The sequence below is a fragment of the Pseudopipra pipra genome, chromosome 5 (assembly GCF_036250125.1).
Source record: "Pseudopipra pipra isolate bDixPip1 chromosome 5, bDixPip1.hap1, whole genome shotgun sequence".
Taxonomy (NCBI): Eukaryota; Metazoa; Chordata; class Aves; order Passeriformes; family Pipridae; genus Pseudopipra; species Pseudopipra pipra.
The window spans coordinates 62,968,377-62,989,938 of NC_087553.1; the positions used below are offsets into that span (position 1 = coordinate 62,968,377).

The 21,562-nt window shown below is 38.0% G+C and overlaps 1 protein-coding gene across 2 annotated transcripts in view; it reads left to right on the plus strand.

Moving 5' to 3' along the window:
* The window catches only part of RELN (reelin), a 279,986-nt gene that overhangs the window by 135,483 nt on the left and 122,941 nt on the right, over window positions 1–21,562 (plus strand). For both annotated transcript variants that reach the window (XM_064656747.1, XM_064656748.1), the window contains exons 8-10: window positions 1,865–1,916; window positions 16,127–16,223; window positions 18,552–18,792. In XM_064656747.1, coding sequence (XP_064512817.1) covers window positions 1,865–1,916; window positions 16,127–16,223; window positions 18,552–18,792 — 390 coding nt within the window. The remainder of the gene's footprint in view (window positions 1–1,864; window positions 1,917–16,126; window positions 16,224–18,551; window positions 18,793–21,562) is intronic.

The window sequence follows — 21,562 nt, forward strand, 5'->3', positions numbered from 1 at the left end:
TCTGATTTGTAGTTGTTTCGGCAATTTCACAACATATGTCTTCCCACCACAAATTTTAAAAACTGTTTTATTTCTCCATGAATTTCATTAATCCTATTCTGTCTCTGCTCGAAATGGCTCTTGAAATCTCTGTTATTGTGAATGGCTCCTAATACATGGATTACTGCTTTAAAATACTTAGTCCAGAAGAGTTGTATTTGCAAAATATATTATATCAACAGCTCTGACAGCTGCTGGTTTGCTTCCTTGACCTCCTTCTCTTCTTCTGACTCCCAACAGCTGCCTGTTACTGCAGGCAGAGGGTTTTTTTGTTACCAGCTGTCTCTGTTGGTGAGAATTTACTACTGGCAAAATCCTGGAAAGATGTATGGCATCAGAGCTGTTGCAAGCAAAGGAAAATATCTGCTAAAGGCTACCAGTTTCTCTGCAGTGTCTGAACTTTGTAGTCCTTTTCAGAACTTTGAAAAAAGTTTTTAGTAAGTCTAAGGCTTTTTTTTCCAAAGCACTGCTGAAATGATTCACAACATAGTCTCTTCTAAGTCTACATGAACACCTCTTCTGCGATGACCGATATATTTAATTTCTTGGTGATATGAGCCACTGAACCTTGATAAAGGTTTTGTTTGCAAATTAGAACTTTCACAACATAATTAATTGAATGTAAACTAACATAATAGGTTCTCATAACTCAAATCAGAAAGCATTTTATTATTTGGCACGATAAGTGTGATACCTAATACTGAATCGATCCTGACAGAATGACTTAAATGGGAATGTGACTGTATTTTAAAAGGGGTTGTGTAAATGCAGCTTCCCTATTCTTGTTTAAAAACTAAAATTGCCTGTTAGGACATTTAATCTTGTTATCACTTAATCTTCAGTGCATTTCGGTGAAGATCCCATTCCTTAATATTTATAAGATCCTCTCTGTATGTAATATGTATGTAGAAAAGAAACAAAACACGCCAAAAACTCATGCCAACTCATGTAGGTCTCCATCCATTATTTTCAAAGGCATCATTTAATGAATAACTCAACTAGGCTCACACACCACCACCATGGCATGACTTGCTTTTTATGTAGCAGTATCATGAAGTCCAACTTTCAAAATAAATTGAAAATAACTAGGTGGCCTTCACAACACGCTAGTGTATTTTATTTTATAGCATTTTCAGGAAAACAGTTCTAATTTGAACTATTGAAATTTGGAGGCATTGAAAGAAGGAAGGAAGAGAGGCCTCAGAGGAGGGTGTTGTGCTGAGTACAGAGGCAGCTGCTTGGTGTTTTCTGTCGGTTTCTAGGTCTTGTTTGGATGTGAGCAGTGTGTAGATGCTACTACAATATTTCATTGTACATATTACGTAGTATCGCCAAGGTTTTGTTTGCTTTGGTGTTGAAGGTTGAAATTCTGTTATTTCCTCTTAATATTTCATTATTTTAGGTTTACTTAATGTTATTTTTATTATTTACTAATGGTTATTTTTGGTTCTTGTTCTGTGCTGGGAGAAGTGAAAACCATTCTGTATATACAAATTTACACTAAGCTGACCATAAACCACAGAGTTTATTTTTTCAGTCTTCTAAACAGTGGTCAACCACCAGTGTTGCATATAAATGTGCTTTTTTTTTGGTAGACATCAGAACAATGGAAAAAAAGTCCAGCTTTGACGTATGATGAGATATCAATAATCAAAATGACATAACAAAAATTTCCATGATCACTCAACCTGAAAAGGCTGGCAGTTAACAATTCTATGCACTGGAGATGTAGATGGCCAGAGATTTTCCATGCTTTCAAAGAAAAACAAGAGATGAATGTATTGTTTTCCTGATCTAACAAAACTGTTTGCTTCTCTTCCCATAGACCACCACTGGCCTTAACACAACTACTGCATCCGTCCTTCAATTTTCCCTTGGTAAGTTTAGATTATTCTTTCTCCTGAGAAAGTGCAGAAAGTAATTTCTGCAAAGGAAAAAGGGCCTAAATTTCAGGTTTACCTTTCTGGTTGATGTTCCATTTGACATGAGGGATTTAAAATATCTTTTAAAAACTGCAGTTTATTTATTCATCTCCTGATCTGGAGCTCCTAATCTAAATTTTGGAAACCAGAAACTTCAGTGGATACTCTGATGGTGAGAGACACAGTCATGTTTGAGTTTTGGTTTTTTCACTTATTTTGTAACCTGACATTTAACAATATAATCTCTCGCTCTTTCTCTGAAGTGTGATTATTGTTTCTAAAAAAGGAAGGTTTTTAACACTTAACCCTCCCGATATATTCCAAGTTACACCTAGGTAGTGCTGTTTTTAACACATTTGTACAAAGAGAATAGGTGAGGCAGACTGAAACTAAATGCTATTAAGTTCATATTATCAATGGCATGGTTGAATGCTGTATTAGTTAGAACACTGTGAGTTATTGAGCATTTCACTGTGCAGTTGTGGCTATAAATTCTGGTAGAAGTTGTGGTTTGGGCTGAGGGCAAATTCAGAACACAATATGTTAACTCATATCTCAGTGTTCAAAATGTGAAGGAAAAATGTTCTTATGATATAAATGGTTCAATAAAAAAGCAAGCAGGAAATGTAACCTGCTTCCTCAGTAGACTCCTGGGTATGTGTTTCCAAATCATATTCCTATTTTTAAAAAAAGTAATTCTACGGAAATATCTCAGCAGACATGTGATTAAACTCTGGAAATCTCAGTTGGAAATAAGAACTATCAGGTAGCTTGGCAAGCAGCTTGGTTTTTTTAATAGATTGGAAATCAAAATCATGGAAGGCTTAGAAATATATCATTTAAATTTGGGGTTTACCTGAAGTTGTTCCTTTGGGTATTTGAAATCATCATTATCTGCAAATGACTGCAATGTTAATAGAAATAAGGATTGGTATAGATCCTTTTATTTTGAATTACTGGCTTTAAAAAGCCAGAAAAATTTATCCAATCCTTAACTGAGTTATTGCATAGCTATTGGGCACCTCAAATGAAAACCAGCTGGCTGCTGCCCCGCAGTTTCATTCAGCTAGTGGAAGAGTAGCAGCTCACTTGATACTCTGGGACATGTCCCTTGCTGGCAGAAGCCTTCCCACGTTTGGAGTGCCCGAGGAGAAGTGACTTCTACAGTGCTGCAAGTTTGTGATGATGGAGGAATTCCACTTTTCATGAAAATTTACAAAATTCTTCTTTGGATTATCCTTGCAGTGACCCAGAGTGATTAACAGCAGGGTAAGCTGAATGGTTTGGTAGTTATATGTTTGCTGTCACAGCTCAGTGACTAGTGGCTGATGCAGGCCAACTGCAGAAGGGTGCAGGCTCCCAGAAGCTTCAAAATTAGAGTTAAGATTTCAGTAGGAGCCTTAATTCCTATCAGCTGGTGAAGGTCAAATAAAAAATACGGTAAGAAAAGGCTGAGCAGAAAAGAGTCTATATGACAGGATTGTCGTGCATACGTGCTAAGAATACTTTAAACCATACCAGTAGAAACCAGTAAAATCCTTGTGATGGAGCAGGAGAGGGGTGGATGCACACCTGAGCAAATCAAATTTCAACCTGAGGTTCAAAATGTGTCCTATTTCCCCATGTTCCTGTGTTGAGCTTGAAATACAGTGCAGATTGGTTTTGTAACTGATAAAAACCGGCATGAGCCAGGAGACTGCTGCTGAGCTCTGCAGTACTTGGCTTTAGAATCCAGTTTCCAGCTTATTCCCAAATGTCCGATTTAATCATAACCCTATTTAGGGATTCATCCAAGGGAATTGCCTTTTTTTTTAAGAATGTTTACCACTTTCTATCAACCATGGAATAGCTTAAGCTGTAACCTTTTGGGGGTATCTTTATGTTAAATTTGTCACATAGTTTTGGCCACATTAAAGTGCACACATTTTAATTTCTCTCACCACTAATTATGAGATGGAATTTTGTATTTTCAGGTACAAAAGCAGATGAGAACTAGGAAATGAAGCAAAAAAAAAAGGATCCTGGTTTCACCAGAAATGCTAGATCCTTCTAAACTGTGTGGTCAGGAAGGGTAACACACTAGTGAATTTTTCATTAGTTGATATTCTGTGTAGTTTCCTTCATGTATCACCTATTTGGTAGCTTTGCCCTTTAAAGGGCAAAGCAGGTGAAAAGGTGCACTTAAGATGAAGGCTTAATTAGGATAAAAAGGTAATTAGTAAGGCCTTTTCGGCATGCAGGACAACATTAATGTGCAATATCCTTTCTGAATGAGAGAAACTTGTCTGCCATGCAGCATTTACTCAGAGCTGGTGGCTTTGCCTTTTGGTCCAGGGCTGGGGTGATACTTACACTCATGCAGTCTCCGTCCAAATGAGTAGAAAATTTCAATTGCTTCAAATATCTTAATCATCCTTCACTACATTTCTTCAAGACCAAATACTGACATGTCTAGCAGTTTCCTTACTGTTCAGTGGCATTGTTAATTGAGATATTTAAAGCAATGCCTTTGGGCTCTCTCAGGCCAGAACATCTGATTCAACAGCTTGGGAATTGCAGGATATTGCACAAAAGCCTCTGGACTCAGCTGCCACACAATATTAGTCTGATTCATTAGCTGAAATATTCCCTATTTCTCACTCCGAATCTCAGCCTTTTCCCCTTAGCTACGTCCTTGGACATCTCCAAAGTTGAACGTGACCTGTCATTCGCATAGGCCACTGTGATGGAAGGTGACTCACACGACTGGGAGATTAGCAGCTGAGCTAAATACAGGAAGAAAGAGATACATGAAATCCATGAGGGAAAGAGGAAAGGGTTTAAGAGAGCAATGCCAAGGTGTGAGGTGTGCAAGTTGTTGTGCTCATGCATTGTTCCTTGGATGTCCTCTCCAAGCAGATGCTCCGGTGGCAGTGGTGTTTGCTGTGGGCTGTGCGTGCTCTGCATGGGCAGTTCAGCATTGGCAGGCACTTTCCATCCTTCCTTCCCCCACAGTGCCTCTGCATCAAACACCAAGATGAAGCTGAAGGTGCTGTGTTGAGCACAAACAGTCAACCTGGCCTCCAGGGCAGGTGCTCCTCAGAGCATGGAAAACATTAAGATTCAGGATGCATGAGCGAAGGTGATCTTCAGTGCCTAAAGGGCAATAGGCCTTGACACTGGAAATTCATTAAGCATCGTTGCTGCTTGGATCATATGCTTAGTCCCTGCTATTGCTAGAGAAAAGACTTGACATGAAGCAAAATATGGATCTAGCACATAAACCTTCATTAAAAACAGTTTTCAGTGAGGTTTTAGTCGTAGGCTTTAATCTGGGAGAGTGCTTTGTGATTTTGCCAGATGGACTCTGTCTGTCTTCTCAGGAAAATCCCGATAGGTATTATCCAAAAGATGGGTCATTCATGTTATGATTTGCTCACTGGTCTAGAACCACGAGCATTTGGACCTTTACTCATAGATTAAGTTTGGCAGTTTTCTTCTGCTGCTTCTGGGGTAGAATAGAATAGAACTATTTCAGTTGGAAGGAACCTACAGTGATCATCTAATCCAGCTGTTCGACCACTTCAGGGCTGACCAAAAGTTAAAGTGTCTTAGCATCTTTAAAATCATCCACTCACTTCTCTGCTGTCTATTGCTATTGCACCTTCCATTGTTCCAACTTATTTTCTGTAAACATCCATCAGACGACCAAGTTTACTGTTGATTACAATATTGGATAACCTACAGGGTTCCAGGTGAATAAAATTAATCTATTACAATCACTAACAATAGCTGGCAGCAGGTTATCAATCTCCCTAATATCTTTCTAAGGGAACCTTATAGCAAGGATAAATGTGTGCATCTATTGGTTTTAATATGGTTAAAATATTACTGAAGAAATATTACTATTGGTATTCAACAATTCAGAACTTTTTGGTAAGGACAAAACCCCACTAATTCAGGGTGCAATGTTACTAGGGTGATCTACCTTTCTGGTACCCACTTTGTCCCCATTTTCTATCTTCCCCAAAAGGAAATTAAATGCCAAACTTTCTGCTTTTACATGCATAAATATTTCGTTGACAATCTCATCATATAATCACTTAAACCAGTAACAAAAGTAATAATTTCTCCAATCTTGTTCAACACACTTTCCACTCTTGCAACTTTATTTTCTAGTTGAGTAATCACCCCTGCCTTCACTTCAAATTTCTTGAGCTTCTAAAATCCGTCAGACCGTCAGCTGTACTTAATTGCAGAGTAATGTATTACCTGTGGTGACTTTAGATTTATCCTGGCATGTTTTTTAAGAGGTGTATGAGCAATACACATACCAAGGACTTCCATGTGCCTTAGTTTATTTACAGTCTGTTTTTAATGCTGCTAATTTCACAGTCCTCAGTGACTGTAATGGAGAAAACTATTTAAAATATGCTATTGATTGCTTTTGATTAGCATATGAGTAAGGGTCACTGATTTGGATACAGACTTTTGACATAATGACTTCAAAAGCATTTTCATGTCATGTCCTGCCTCAGCCTAAGACATTGGGTTACTGAATCATTAACCAGCAGCCTCTGCTTCTCTTCCTCAGCTACCAAGGTCACTAGGATTTATATGAGAGCTGTTTTACTCAGAAAATCCATGGGCTAAGGGTCTCGATGATGTTATTGAAGACAAAGCACAGATAGTGTTTATCACCTTTAGAAAATAAAATGCAATTTTTTCAGGCTTATTTTTTTCCTTCGTTTTTTTTGTAGTGGCAATTTGCCATTGTTACCAGTGTGAGTCTTGCAGAATTAAATTTTATAATGTATTTGATTATGTAGATAATGAAAATATTTTTTGCTTTGATGTATTTCAATCTACAGATTATTATTATTGTTATTTAATCATCATCATCATTAGAATTATCGAATGTACCTTGGATTAGTCCTTACCTGCCAAGCTTCTGTGCTTCAGGAAAATAACATTTACTTCTCTGTTAACCTCAGCAAATAGGAGATCACAATAGACAAAAAATAATCTTACAAAAATAAATAGTGCAGCTGATTCACTGACCTCCATGTATTTCTGTGGAGGAAACAGCATTCTCTCTGGGCTGTCCCCTGGAGCAGCATCTGGAGGGCTCTGCAGAGCATCTGTGCAGGATGACGATCCCTTCTCCTTCCCACCAGAAACATCCCAACGCCTCTTTGGCTCAGCTGTGTGAACAACGATGACTGCATTTGGCCCTGTGTGACAGTCTGAAGACATTTATCATTTTTGTCCTTATCATGTTTTAATTCAGTTCTGGTGGCAGCTGGTATATTGACAGTAGCGCTTTTGTGTTGTCTGTTTATCCTCTGCTTGGATTCAGACCACTCGATAGAAGACATCCAAACATCTTGTGCTAAATAGGCCCTAGCTTTGGCTGAAAGGAACCATTGCTGATGATTTCCTCTTAATTTTCCTTTTGTTTAGTCAGTTTTACAATTAGCCGAAGCTATCGGATGACTGACAAGCGCTGTAATAGCCATTTTGTGAGATAGCACTGGGCTTACCCTCAGCAGAACTGAACAGACATGAGCAATCTCCTTCAGAATTGCTATGAAAATTCACTCCTATGTCTCTAGAGAAATACCAAAGTGAAAAATAACCCCCTTCTGAATTCAGCATGGAAGAGTATTTGCTCTTTTAAATCCCCCATTATCTTGTTAGCTGAACACAAAAAAAACCCCCTCATTGAAGAAACTATGGTGACAAATGTCTTGGGTACATTGAGCCACTTCCTTTGCTTTAGTCACCTGCACAGATAATTTCCTTCAGTGACCCAAATTTCTTCTGCTCCAGTGTCTTCCAGGAAGCACCAGGTTTTATGTGCAGGCTTGGCACATCCATACAGTCGTGTTCATAGTGGTACCAGTAGGGAGGAGGCAGTTCTGATGGCCACAAGTCAGATAGACAATCTTGCATTAGGCAAACATAAAGCTCTTTTGGACTAATTGGATTTAATTGCCAGGAAACTGGATAATAAAATTTTGTTAGAACCCTGTCTGAACTGAGCTTAAAAAATGCATAAAACTGGTTTTTACAATAGCTTTCTTGAAGCACTACTGTCCAAACCTTCATTGTTACTATGTTTAGGTCCAGTTCCCTTCTAAGTAAAAAGAACGCAGCACGGAGTATATGTGAACCTCCAGTTGTTTTGTCCTAATTTCTTTCCTATACATTTGTGAAAAGCTTGAGAATTTGATATAATTCAATGCCAAAATTGCGTCATTCACCATTCTGCATTTCTTCTGCTTGCTTCATTTCCCATTTTCCCCCGATAAAATCATATTACATTTTTTTGATTGGCTACCCAGATTGCTATTTGCTATTGCCTGACATGAAACCTACTAGTTTCCTTTTCCTGGTGGAAAAGTCCTTTGAGTTTATGCACATGTTATAAATTGCATCTAATGTGAAAGAAAAGCGCAGGTGAGTAACATCATCTAGTACTCTTCACATAGCATGTGGAAATGTTGGGTGTTGTTTATTGATGTTGCTGAGTTATAAAACAGGAGCTGCCTAGATAATACCTAGATTGAAACCAGGGTTTAAAGTTGATGCTGCATTTGAAAGACATTTTAATGGCCTTGGGGCAAAATGATTTGTGTTGTTTTGGCGAGCCCAAGGTTCCAATGAAATATTGTCTTTATTACTTCTGTACCAGGGCTTCTCAGCCACTGTTGGGAATTAAAATGTGAGCGTTACAGATTTACTACGTGAAGAAAAGCAGAAAAGATAAAGAGAGCCTCAGGATTCAGATCCAGGGCAGGTGGCCATGCCACCACCTCACACTCAAACATGGGCCATTATGGAATTGGTCTCTGCAAATAATAAATGCTGGATTAAAAATGGACTTTCATCTTAATCCTGCTCATATCATTGTATGAGGATAACACTTCTGTGTGATTAAAAATGTCCATTTTTGAATTAACTCAAACAACAAAGCATCTGTAGTACCCAGGGAGGAAACAGAGAAGCCCCCAGCTCAGCAAAATGCTCCTGGCTCTTTTTCCATTGGGCAAGGGAAGGGGTTTCCATGAAAGCAAAAGCATATAAAAATAGGAAAGTCCATCAGGAATTGCAAAAAAACAGCTTTTACCAAACTAATTATTGTCTACCACCATATAAATTTAAAGGCAGGCAATCAGTTTTATAGAGTTTCAGAAAAGAGAGACGCGTCAGCTCAGAACTTGCCTTGAGAAAAAATATTTCCCAGATTTTCTCGGTGCCAGGGAATTTCACTAAAGTGGGCAAGGAAAGGACTTTCAAATCTCTACATTCAAGATACTTCCTTTTACACAGCAGTTCTTGGGACCAATGTGTGTTTTCTACTGCCTCTCTAGAATGGACTGGCTGTAGGGACTTGAACAAAACTTCCTAAATTTTAACTATCTGAACCCTTCCTAAGGGTTTTTTAATACCCTTACCAGCACCTTGTGGTGCTCACTTTCTTGATTATAGACCTTTGCAGCTGACCCAGGCTGCCAAACACAGTTACACAAAATGTCTCTTTTTACTTACTGATACATATTTGTGTACTACTGAACTACTTTAAGATGGTATCGTTTACATTTTGCCCAGCTTCATTGAAAGGTAACCCTCTTCCTTAGAGGATCTCCACACATTAACTATTTAATAGCAATAATGTTGAAGCATATGATATGTGTATACCAGTAGGAAATGCTTACTGAATGCAGGGGTTACTACTTGATCAGACATTCAAGAACAACTGTAAGAGTATTTTTGGAGCACTGATGATACTGTTGTTTCGGTAGCTGTAATCCCTGTGTGTCCATTTCATCCAGGTCTTAACAAGTTTGCTCACTTCACCTTCAGAAAGGTGCTCTTTCCAAGATTGGTGCACTTAAGAACGTGTTTAAATTTAGAAGCATCATGTAATTATTTATTTGGCAACAGACATATTACCCAAGCACATACCTGCTGGCTATATCTCAGAAAGAAACGTTATAAATAGCTGAGCATCTTTACAACAGAATAAATTGGAAACAGGCATAAGGGAAACACAGCTTTCTGCCTGGTTTATTTTTCTCTCCTTAATGTTCTCAGCACAAAAAGCAATATGAATTCTGATCTGATCTTGTTCATTAGAAGAGAACAAATTTGTGTGAGCGCAGGAAGCACATCATATCTCTGAATATAAATAGACGAAGAGGAAGTTGAGCCAGATAAGTATTTCCTCAGACTTCTCATCTATAGGAAATTAGCTGCATTAATTCGTAAAGAGTACATTTGCTGTTATTGGGAATCCTGACAGGAGGTGGGTGGGAAGAGACCCATGGGTGGTCACCTGGTCCAGTGCTCCCCCCATGCTCCAACCAGGATCACCCTCTGGGAAAGGACAGCGTACTCAGGGCCCCATCCTCCTGAGGTTTAGCCTCAGATTAATTTTTAGGACTTCATTTATGAAATCTTTATGATTAATTTTTATCAAATGTATTTACTAATTATTCTTTCCATATTTTTCAGTTTTATAGTGGAGGCTTTGAGCATGCTTTTCAACCCTTTATTTTTCTTTAGATGTGAATAACTACCCAGCATTTCCAAAATAGAACAACAGCCTAAATATGCCACTGGAACAAAGTTAGCTTCTCCCAGAAACCTGTGGAAAATAAATGGTTGAGATTTTGCATTACAAAATTCATAGTTTTCATTAACTCTAGAATAGCTCTGATTTTTATGGAAGGCAAACACCATTGGCATTTTTGTTTCCTAGTGTCAGGTATTTATTTCAAATTGTTTATCAGAACACATACACAGATGCAGACAGTCAAAATCCTTTTCTCATAAGGGAGAGAAAAGCAGCCAGCAATGAAAATATTTCTTCCCATGGAAAGGTAGGCTATGCTTATGAAATAGAACACAGATCTTACACTTTTTAATTTGCATATGTTTTGACTCAGAATATTTCTTTGTGCTCTGCACTCATTCTATAAACAAGGTCAAGCTTTTGAAAATAGTCTAAAGATCTAAAATGTCATAATTAAAAATCATATAAAAATCATAAAAATCATTAATTTCAAAGTTGTTGCTTCAAAGAAAAATTAAAATGGTCTTGTGACCTTCTCTTGAGAAAGTTTTCAGAGACAGAATGGAATGAACAGTGAATTACATATTTCTGTACCAGAGCTTCTGGTATATCCAGCACAAAATATTCCATCTTTTAAGATTGTTAAAATCATCTGGTTCTTGATCAGAAGCCAATATAAACATACACCTAAAAAAAATTAGAATCCATGGAGCATTCGTTATACCAAACTGTAAGGTTCATTACTTTAGAAAATACTGTTAGCAAACCAGCCAAATTTGACCACTAGTAATTTAAACTATCCAGTTCGGCTTATTTCAAGCGACATCAGCAAACCATAATCCTTAGCAAACACTAATCATTATTCATCCCATTAACAAAATGAATAAAAGTAATCTAGTGTTAGATAAACAGGATTCTTCTCAGCTCCCTTTTGTTTTTCAGACTGCAGTCAGGACCCAATTCAAACTCTTCTACAAATTTTTTGTGTAAATCTTGCTCGTGCAGTCCCCCATTAGACTCATCCTCCTTAAAGCCAGCATTAGATCTCTCATCTGCTTGTCCACGGAAGCACTTGCAGGAACTATCAAGAGGTTGTCAAGAGGCATAGGACGTCACACTCTACAAGGAGCAAAATATTGCTTCCCTTGCAGATGGCACCCAGTTTTATCTCAGCAAAACACCAGCTTCTAATCAATGTTGTTAAGAAATCTTAGAGACCAACAGCTGTATAACTCGGGTTTCTGTAAATCTGCCACAGTTGGAGGCAAAGCTGTAGTGAGAATTAATTTTGCCTGCCATTGTCAGCCTGGATACAAATAACAGAATACCTGGATACAAATAGCTGATATGTGGTGCCTTCATAAAATCCCTCCTGAAATACTGTGCTCTTAGTACTTCTACCTTCATGATATTTGAAAAAATAAGGTATGTAAAATATTCACTAGTACTTCAGATAACATTGGAGGAAACCAAAATCTATTTAACAAGACCTAAAATTAAAAAAGGCAAAAAGTCATGACTGTTTCAGCTGGACATGCTGGGGGTGGTCAGTACTGGTCAGGTCCTGGCTATGGGTTACCAGTCCTCTGAAATAAGCAGCAAAGCAATTGAGAAACATACTTTTGTTTCCATTTCTATTCTTTCCTGTTTAGCTAAGCAGAATTAACAAAGCAGCTGTCAGGAGATGTTTAGCAATCCCATACTCTGCCAGTCAAAACCCTCCTCTATTAGCATCAGTGCCTGGACTAAACTTTGAGAAAATTTTATTTTATTGAAATGTGGCTTGGGAAAAAATCCAAGCATGTAAAGCACCAGCCAAATAAATCAGTGTTTCAGAATATTCAGCATATGAAAATGACTGGATTTTGTAACAGAAGCTGCTCATCATTTTTGATAACAGACAAAATTGCTGTCTGATCTTCAAATGTATCATTTAAAATTAAATCCATGAAGGTTGTCTCTACTCTAGCTGTTTTCCAAAAGTTTTGTAAGTCTGTGAACTTCAGATGAAAGCCTATCAAAAGGAGTAAAATAAATCCAAAGGAGAAGAATACTTTGTTCCTGAAACACAAGGACAAGCTTGCCTGTATATATGTAAAGAAAAAATTTGGTTGTTCTTGGTTGGAGGATGGTTTGTTGTGCTCCCTGCCTCCAGTAGATAATTACACGTGCCAGCCCTTAATATTGAAAGTATAATCCTAACTCTTAGTCAGATTTAGCAAGCAATATCCTCACCAAGGCATTGATTTTGCTGTGACATACTCAGTTTGAGAAAGAAATGGCATTTTTCTCTAACACGGTGACTTACTAACATAGACTTCTTTACAGTAATCATTGTGCGTGTTTGCTACCCTTTTTAGTGGCTAATTCAAAACCTGGGCTTTCCTGATTTAAAACAAGCCTAATCTAATCCCATTCAAAAGATCTTATGTACAACTTTTCCTTCAGAGGACAGGAGGGTGTGAAGATTTACGGCATGACATCCTGCCCCTGCTGCTCTGCTGAGAGCTGACAAACTGTTTATTACCATCTCTAGGAGCAGTGGGAAGGACACCTCCCTCCCCAGCTGAATTTGCCCTCCATTCCTGCTGGCACTGCTTGAATTTTGATCACCTATTTGTTCGCGAAGTCAGAGTATAGCTTTGCTGATCGAGATAGAGGCAAACATCCAAAAAGCAGATTTCTATTTTAAATAATCCTAGTTTATGGTTACAGAAATAACAGCAATACGGAGTAATAGCAGTAATATTAAGTAATAGTAATATTGAAAGTAATAGTGAAGATTATATTGAAAGCCAGTGATTTGCAAGACCACCTCAGTAAATCCTGTTCTGTAGTGCAGTTGCATGTTCATCCTCTTCCCTTTTCTTAGGAAGAAATTCTTAATGTAGACTAGGATCTATAATAGCTTTATAAAAGATTCAAGCACCAGATCCATATGCTTCTTGTATATTTAAAATATATGGTTCAAATATCAAAGAACAAAGCCTGAACCATGTTGATGATTTTCTTCAGATGTATTACTTCCTTTTTTTTTGTCAGTTCAGGTTTTGCAGAATTAAATGGTTACATGAAAAATAATTTTGCTATTTTATGATTTTGAGTCATCATACATAAAGAGAGTTTAAACACCGATAAAAATACATTTGTCATCACAGCCAGTAATTGCTACCTACACTGACCTTGTGGACTTTCCCAAACTAATTTTAATCTTCATACAACCTGCCCTGCTTATTAAAATAACGATAACACCCAGCATTTTTCTCCCTTCTTTTCCTTGCCTCCATTGCTCTTTTTTCAATATCACAAGTGAAATACTGCATCTACCTTGCAAAGCCCTTTCTGAGTGGCCTCGTTTCTTTTAAGCAATAGCTTTGATCTTCATTTCATAGTTTGAGGGTGTTCAGATCTAACAGACAACATTTTTTATATTGATGGTGCAGCAAATCTGGCCTTCTCCCCTTTTTAAGCAGCATATTTGGACTTAGCTTTGTTTAAGAGCACTGTACCAAAAGTTGATTGTAACACTAACTGGAATGGCACATGTTATAAAATCTATATTGCTGTTTATTTTTACTGTTTATATTCCCTTAATTTCTGTTTAACAGGAAACTCAGTATGTTGTTGTTTTGCCTCACAGCCTCTGGCCAGCCAAAGTGGTTAAACTGGCTGAAGTTCACTGATATTTGAACTGAATTTCCCTGGAATAAAATGTGTGATTAAGGGTTGGAGCTCCTAAATTCCACAGAAGTAGGAGCTGACAGCAGATGTCACTTAGTAAAGTAGACCATCTCACCAGATGGGCAAATATGAAATGCAGAGGCTTTTCCTGACATCATTTCGTTTTAATATGATAGAAATAAAATGCCTTGTCAGTAAAATATAACCAGACAGTTGCTTTGTAGTCATTTTGGATACATGGTTGGTAATTCCAAGTCCTGCTGCCTTTGCAATATTAATTATTCTGTGCCTCTTTGCAGCAAGAATATGTGTCAGACCAGCTGAATGTACCACACACAGCTGTAGTGGTTCGGAAGTATCTGTTACTCTACTTGCAATTTAACGTTAGTAAAAGATACAGGAAAGCAACTTTGTGGATCATTTTCAGGATGCTAGTTGGTGCATCAGGCAAAATTATGGACAGGATTTCATCCCATGTTTTGGAGTGGTATTCCCCCTGCAGAGGTATGTGATGTGTGTCTCAGAGTAGAAAAGCAGTTCTGTAGAGCTGAGAGCTGCAAATGTGAACTGCCTCGGGGGAGCTGGGGCTGCAAGCAGTGTGCTTAATGACATATGTTCCCATTAAAATGTGTAAGCTGTTCTCTTGTACAAGTGGTTAACACCTTTTTAATCAGGCCGTTTATTTCATTACAAAAATAAGCACCCCAGGTTTGAAAATGATAGTATTTCATGGTCAGCAGTGTATATATGCATTTATATGTATATAAAAATATGTATATACACAACTTTCAGTGTGATTTAATGTAACTGAGACATATAAACATAACATACTACTTGTAACACAAAATACATAGTTATACTGTGAGCAAAGCTGTGGTACTCACTCAGCAGTATCTTGATGCCATCAGAGATACTGCTTGAGAACTGTTTCTCTTAAATGTGAAAGGCAGCTGATGTCTGCTGTTTTGAATCTCACATTTCGACATGATCATGAAGTAAAGATCTTTGGAGCACACGTTAGGATTTGTCTTTTTCACTGAGCACTGAATTTCCTGATGTGGATGAATTAGCTGGTGTCTGAGGAAAAATAGTATTTTTAGTGTATTTAATTACCACTCAAGTTGTTTATCATGTTTTCTAGTCCTAGTTTTGTGTTATTTTGACTGTCCCATGTATTAATTGTTAAGCTTATCTTTTGTGACAACACCCAGAAGGCACCCTTTTATAAATCAAAAGTAAATATATTACCCTACCTTGCAGGGGTGCCATAAGGCTTAATTAGTTCATCTTTGTAAAGTGTTCTGAGATTCCCAGATCAGCATCAAATGTTTGTTATTAATTATAGGGTCTAGGGAGTATATTGGATGATTTCTTAATTTAATTCTCTTCAGGCAACCTTAAAATAAATAATTTTGTAACATCTTTATTCTTTTAAATTCCTAAAGCACTTTTGTCTTGGCTCAAGTAATTCTGTGTATATTTTCCTCTTACTTACTGTATTTTTATTTCTGGTATTGTTTTTTTTAATATAGTAATATGAAAAACAGTCTCTTACTGTTTTCCCTATGAATTCTGTTATCTGGATTATTCTCTAATAAAAAGGTTTTGTTTAAATATTATATGGTGGGGCTTTTCTGCCGTTGGGGGCATTAAGTAATTTGCTTGGCTTCCCCTGGGAAATTTGCAGAGATTACATGGCACCGCTGTGATTTATCATTTCTACTTTACTTCTGACTCATAAAACATGCATTATTTTGTGTTTACCTTCAGCAACAGATCACAGGAAATTTCATCATCAATCAAAGTGCTGTAAAATCAGGAGAAGTGATAATGTGACAAAGGCACAGTCAGCAACTGTGCTTATTGGAGAATCATTTATTGCTTCATTGTGTCGTAACACTTCTCATGTTATTGCTTTTCTCAGGATCGGGTTCCTGTCGATTTAGTTACTCAGATCCCAGCATCACCGTGTCCTACAGTAAGAACAGTTCTGCAGATTGGACTCAGCTGGAGAAAATTAGGTTTGTTACAGCTTTTTAATCATTTTCATGCTTTCCAGCTGGGCAGCTGGTGTTTAAACCAGGCTCTTTTAAAACTTGTTTTATTTGTTAACTTTTCAGTTTTCACTTGGTCATACACGTGTAAAGATGAAGGGTGAAATTCCTTGCTAATTGCAGAACTGCCGCTGGGTTTGGTAAATCACAATTTCATCCACTGAGTATGTGGGAGGTGAGAATGACTTCAGTCTTAAAGTGCAACTCCAATAACCAGCATGTTCTGGTGCCTGAAAAACCAAAACTTTGATGACTTCTGCATTTTAGCATCGCTTTTAATGTCAGCAAGAGCCATATTTTATAGTGCTACAACTTTCTACATTGGGAGGACAAAATATTCAATAAAAATAGTTTATAGTTTGATACAAACACTTCACTCTTAACATTCTTGTAGTAACGAGATTGTGGTGAATAGTGGCTTGCTTTTAAACAGACTGGTTTACATGAAAGCACAAAGGATTATGAATGGGAAAATTAAATTTTTTAATTGCAATGTGCACACCTTTAAAAAGAAAGTGTCAGAGATGGATTTTTCTAAGAGACCATAGTATTTTTTAAAATAACATTAGGAAAAGCATTTTGTGCGATGGCATATATACATAGTTATAGAACTGGGGAAGAAAAAATTGTCATTTATATGTAATGTCCTCATAGCATCTCAGTCTGCCTTCCTGTATTACCCTAGTGTCTGTGCTACACAGGTGATTTGCTTGAGCCTATTTTCACTCCATTGATACAACTTGCAGAGCAAAAGGCTCCTTAATTTTTGATGAATAAGCAAAACTGTAGCTGCAAGACTGTGGATTTCAGAATCTCATCCTCCAGCTCCTTGTGGGAGTAAGGTTAGGATTTCATTTAAAAAGCATAAATTATGAAAAATTTTATTAAAACAAACGGTACTCATTCTTATCTCAGAAAAATATAAAGCAAGAGTAACTTCACTGCAAGCACTGGTGTTGCCTCAGAGTAACCACATAATACCTTTTATTTTTCTCACACTGATGCAAAATTACACACCTAGTCCATAAATTCAGCTCACTTGCTCTCATAGCTCTGCAAGCCAGGAAATTGAAGAGTTGTGATGGTGCCAACACAACTCTTGAAACCCAAATTTTTTGAAGTTAATGTGTATACAGTATGATCTCTCTTGCCTCAACTTTGATGCTGGAGCCACCAGTAGAAAATAGGTCAATAGAGCAGTGTCGTGCGAAGTGGAAAGGATGAATTATGGAAGGATGCTCGTTTCTCCTGTGGTCTGTATGAATTACGATGTTTATTTGAATGTGCTTCAGCGACTTTCACTGCGCTACACACAGCTCCAGGGAATGGTGGGAGAACTGGGGAGACATGGGACAGGAGGGCAGCTGTGAAGGGGAGGTGTCGTGTTGGTGTGTGCTGTGTCAGTGGGATTTCACCTCTGGACTCCCAGGAGGGAGGGAGAGGAAGGATCTCTTGGGCAAGACGGGTGCTGTGTGTGGGCTCAGGGAGAAGTGACGATGTCTCAGAGCAGCATTGCAGTGGAGGGTGACAGACATAACATTTAGCAAGTGCAGGGTGATTTGTGGGGGCAGATTCTGGGTGTGAATATGGGAAAAATGCAGTTGCTTTTCAGCATTTTGCTTTGCTTTCAAAAGAGAAGTTCCTATTTTCTTCTCTAAAGCCAATATATTGGTGCCCTTTTTCCATAAAAGCTCTAGTTTGTCTCTAACAAACTATTCACCCTTCAAAGCATCACTACCGAGACAAAAGCAAGGTTGAGTAGCTGACATCTTGAAACACCAATTTTGTAACTCCTTGCAGCCTGAAGTTTGAATGTAACTAATTCCTTGGCTGGGTGATTAATAAACCAAAAATAATAATTCTCACCATTTCTTCCTTACACACAGAACTCAGTCCTTTCATTGCCCCTAGCAATGTAAAGACGTTCACCCAGAGCTCAGCTCGAACCTCAGTCCTTCTGAGTCAGTCACCTCGGAGTCTGCCCAGTCACCTTGGAGCTGTGACCAGCACTGAGCATGGACATGGTCCTGCTCTACCTTGCTGCTCTTGAAACATCTGCAGTGATCTGTTGTTTATTGCTTTATTCTTTGAATCAGAGCTGCCTGTTAGGGCTGGATGTGCACTGCCTGGCACAGTAGGACTCTGCCTCAAGGCAGATATTTTCTGATCTCCACAAAACAGCATACAAGGGTCATCAGCACAGCTGTGTCACACCTAGTAAATGTGTTATTTGAGGGAACAGTTTTCCTGGCTATGGCTTAAAATTTGTCTAAATTCATATCGTTGATTTTTCAGTGCCCCTTCCAACATCAGCACAATCATCCACATCTTGTACCTTCCTGAAGATGCTAAAGGGGAGAACATCCATTTTCAGTGGAAACAGGATTATGTTCATGCTGGTGATGTGTATGAAGCCTGTTGGGCATTGGACAACATCCTGATCATAAATGCTGCTCACAGAAAAGTTGTGTTAGAAGATAATCTGGACCCTGTGGATACTGGCAACTGGCTTTTCTTTCCTGGGGCCACAGTTAAGGTTAGTCTGATTTTCCAGGGCTTAATGTTATTATTACTCTTGTATGTAGAAGAAAACAGTAACATCTAAACAAACTGCGAACACAAGGCTGTTCAGATCACTCCATCTGCTTCTAGAATTGGGCTCACTTTAACTTTGTTTTTACCTTTTCCCTGTCCCACTGGGGCTTTCTAAAACATTTAGACTTTTCTGCCATGACCAAGACCAAATGGCAGTTTATTCTGTCATGTCAAAGATCATGTAACAGAAAATGTGAAACAGCTTCCTTTTAGCAAAACAGTGCAATATTTTTGAAACAAATTCAAGTCTTTCTGTTGGATATTTTGAAAACTACCTGCTTGTTTTACTTGGTGTTATTGAGCTACAGCTACTCACTTTACCACAAACCAACACAAAAAATATGGTTTCCCAATTTTTCTGTCTGTGAATGTCCCATTTCCGTTGCAGCATGCATTCAAGTAGCGGCTGCTCCTTAATATTCTCTTTTTTGGCATGATCCTGTTTTGGTGTATGAAATCCAGCCAGACCATTATGCCTTGGCAAAAACTCTAAGGAGCCCAGCAAGATCTCTGTGCACAGAGTTCTTTCATGTGCAGAGTTGTTCAGTATTTGGAAAGCAGCTGGATTCTTGCTTTCTGTGTTTCCAAGCAGCCAGAAGTTGAACAGCAGATGACTCTCTGGTTTCATCCTATTTTTCATTCACAAAAAAAGCAGATTTATGTCAGGGTTCATTTATGATGCTGGTAATGGTTTTGGCAATTGCACGGGAAACAGATGTTGAATACTAGGGCAGTAAGAGGTTGGTTTTGGCCTCATCCTTTTCCCACAGAACCTGATATGAAGGGCCTCAAACTAATAGTTTTAGAAATAAATATTCCCACTAATCTACTACTTATAGTACCTGTGTATTTCTCTTTTGTTTACTTAAGCAAGACCATTTAAACTACATTGACAAAGTTTTTACGTGAGATTTTAGAGTCAGATAATGTCCTGCATATTTAATGAATACTATGTGATCAGTTCACACTTGTTGTTTTGTCAGTCTTATCTCTGGATTTTAAAATCCAGCCCATACCTGTGAAGGTGTGAAACCAAAGCAAGGATCAATGTACCATAGGTACCGTCACTTCTCAGATAGCCAAGCCTAAATACTGCATGCTCCTTCTGAAACACCTGCAAATAGCATCTAAACTTCAGCAAATAAACCTCTTTTGTTGTTGTTGATGATGATGATGATTTTTTTTTTTGTGATGTTGGTGATTATTTTGGGGTTTGTTTAGTTAAATTCAGCCAGTTTGTGTCAATACACAACTATGGTTACATGACAGATAAGGGACCTAAACCCAGAAATCACTGAGTATTTCTAGAAATCCCATTTAAACTCAAGCCTTATATGTGCCACAGGTGAGGATTCAGGAACCTGCAATTTCTCCAAGGTCATCTTCTGTTTTAAGTACAAGTGAAATGTGCAAATACTTGTTCCCAGCTGACATCTAAGTGTAGCCACTTACACCAGGTTAAGGATGTGTGGAAGACTGCAGCGTAGCCACACTGGATTAAAGCTATACATGATACAGGGCTTTTATTCTTCATGGGACCCTGAAGTGTATCTAGGTTATCACCAGAGCACTCTTTTACTCAAATTACATTTTTAAGGTTCTGGCTCCAGTCTTCCTCAGATTTTCAGGAACAATCTTGCCAAATATAATTTGAACAGATTTTGCAGTGTGAATTTCATGTTACGTCAAAAGTAAAACTATAAACTGGGTCAAGATTTACATCAGATCAGCATAAACCCTGTCGTAGCATTCTAGGATCAAGAACAATTTTCTGACTTTTTTTTTTTTCTTTTCATGCTTAGAACATTATATAAAAATTTACAAAACTTGTAATACTTTCTTTAAACACCATTTCCCTAACCTCAGTTCATCACAAACACAATATTTTGTATAAATAGAAAAGTAAGAATCTTTATAGATTGTGCTAGTGACATCAAAAATGGCATAGGGGAAAGTTTTAGGAGATTTCTCTATCATAGTCAAAGGCATTGGCCCACAGAATAATGTTTGAGAAACCCTAACGGTGTTACAGGGATAGCTTGCATCACAGATAATTTTATTCCCTTTTTCCTACAAGTCCTTTTTCTTCCCAGACATCAAGAATTTGCTAAATAGTCCTGGTGAAATATTAAGAAAAACAAAAAGAAATAAAATGGCTTTTAAAATTGCTTGTTATACCTTGTACATGGTCTTACTGGATGATTACCAAGTTGCAAAGAAAGTTGGGTTTTTTTCTGTTGAAAGCTTACTTTGGTAGTACTTGAACTCTACTAAAATAAATAGCAAACATTACAAATCGAGGAGTTCTACTGGTAAAACTGCTCAGATTAGCAAATTTAAAAGGCAACTGAAATGAAGGAAAGTACTACCATAAAAACTACTCTCTGGGTCCTGGCTTAGGTTCTGTGATCAACTCAGTCACTGGAGTGGACAGTGCCAGTATTAATGGTAATTATACAGCAATGTGTTCACTCCAGTTTGGTGGCTTTGGATACAGTGTTCTCAATAAACCCTGTGAGAACTTTCCTGAGCCCAGCTTGGGAAGCAGTTTCTCCTCCTCTCCCAGTCTGCTTGATCTTGGACCAGGAATTTCCTTACGTCTCTTGCTGCGCTCAGGAGTGGTTGCTACTGCTTTGAAAGCACATGGCTGGTTGCAGACGCAGCTGGACCTGGCTGTTGAAATAGGATGCAAGCTGAGAGATAAGCCACTG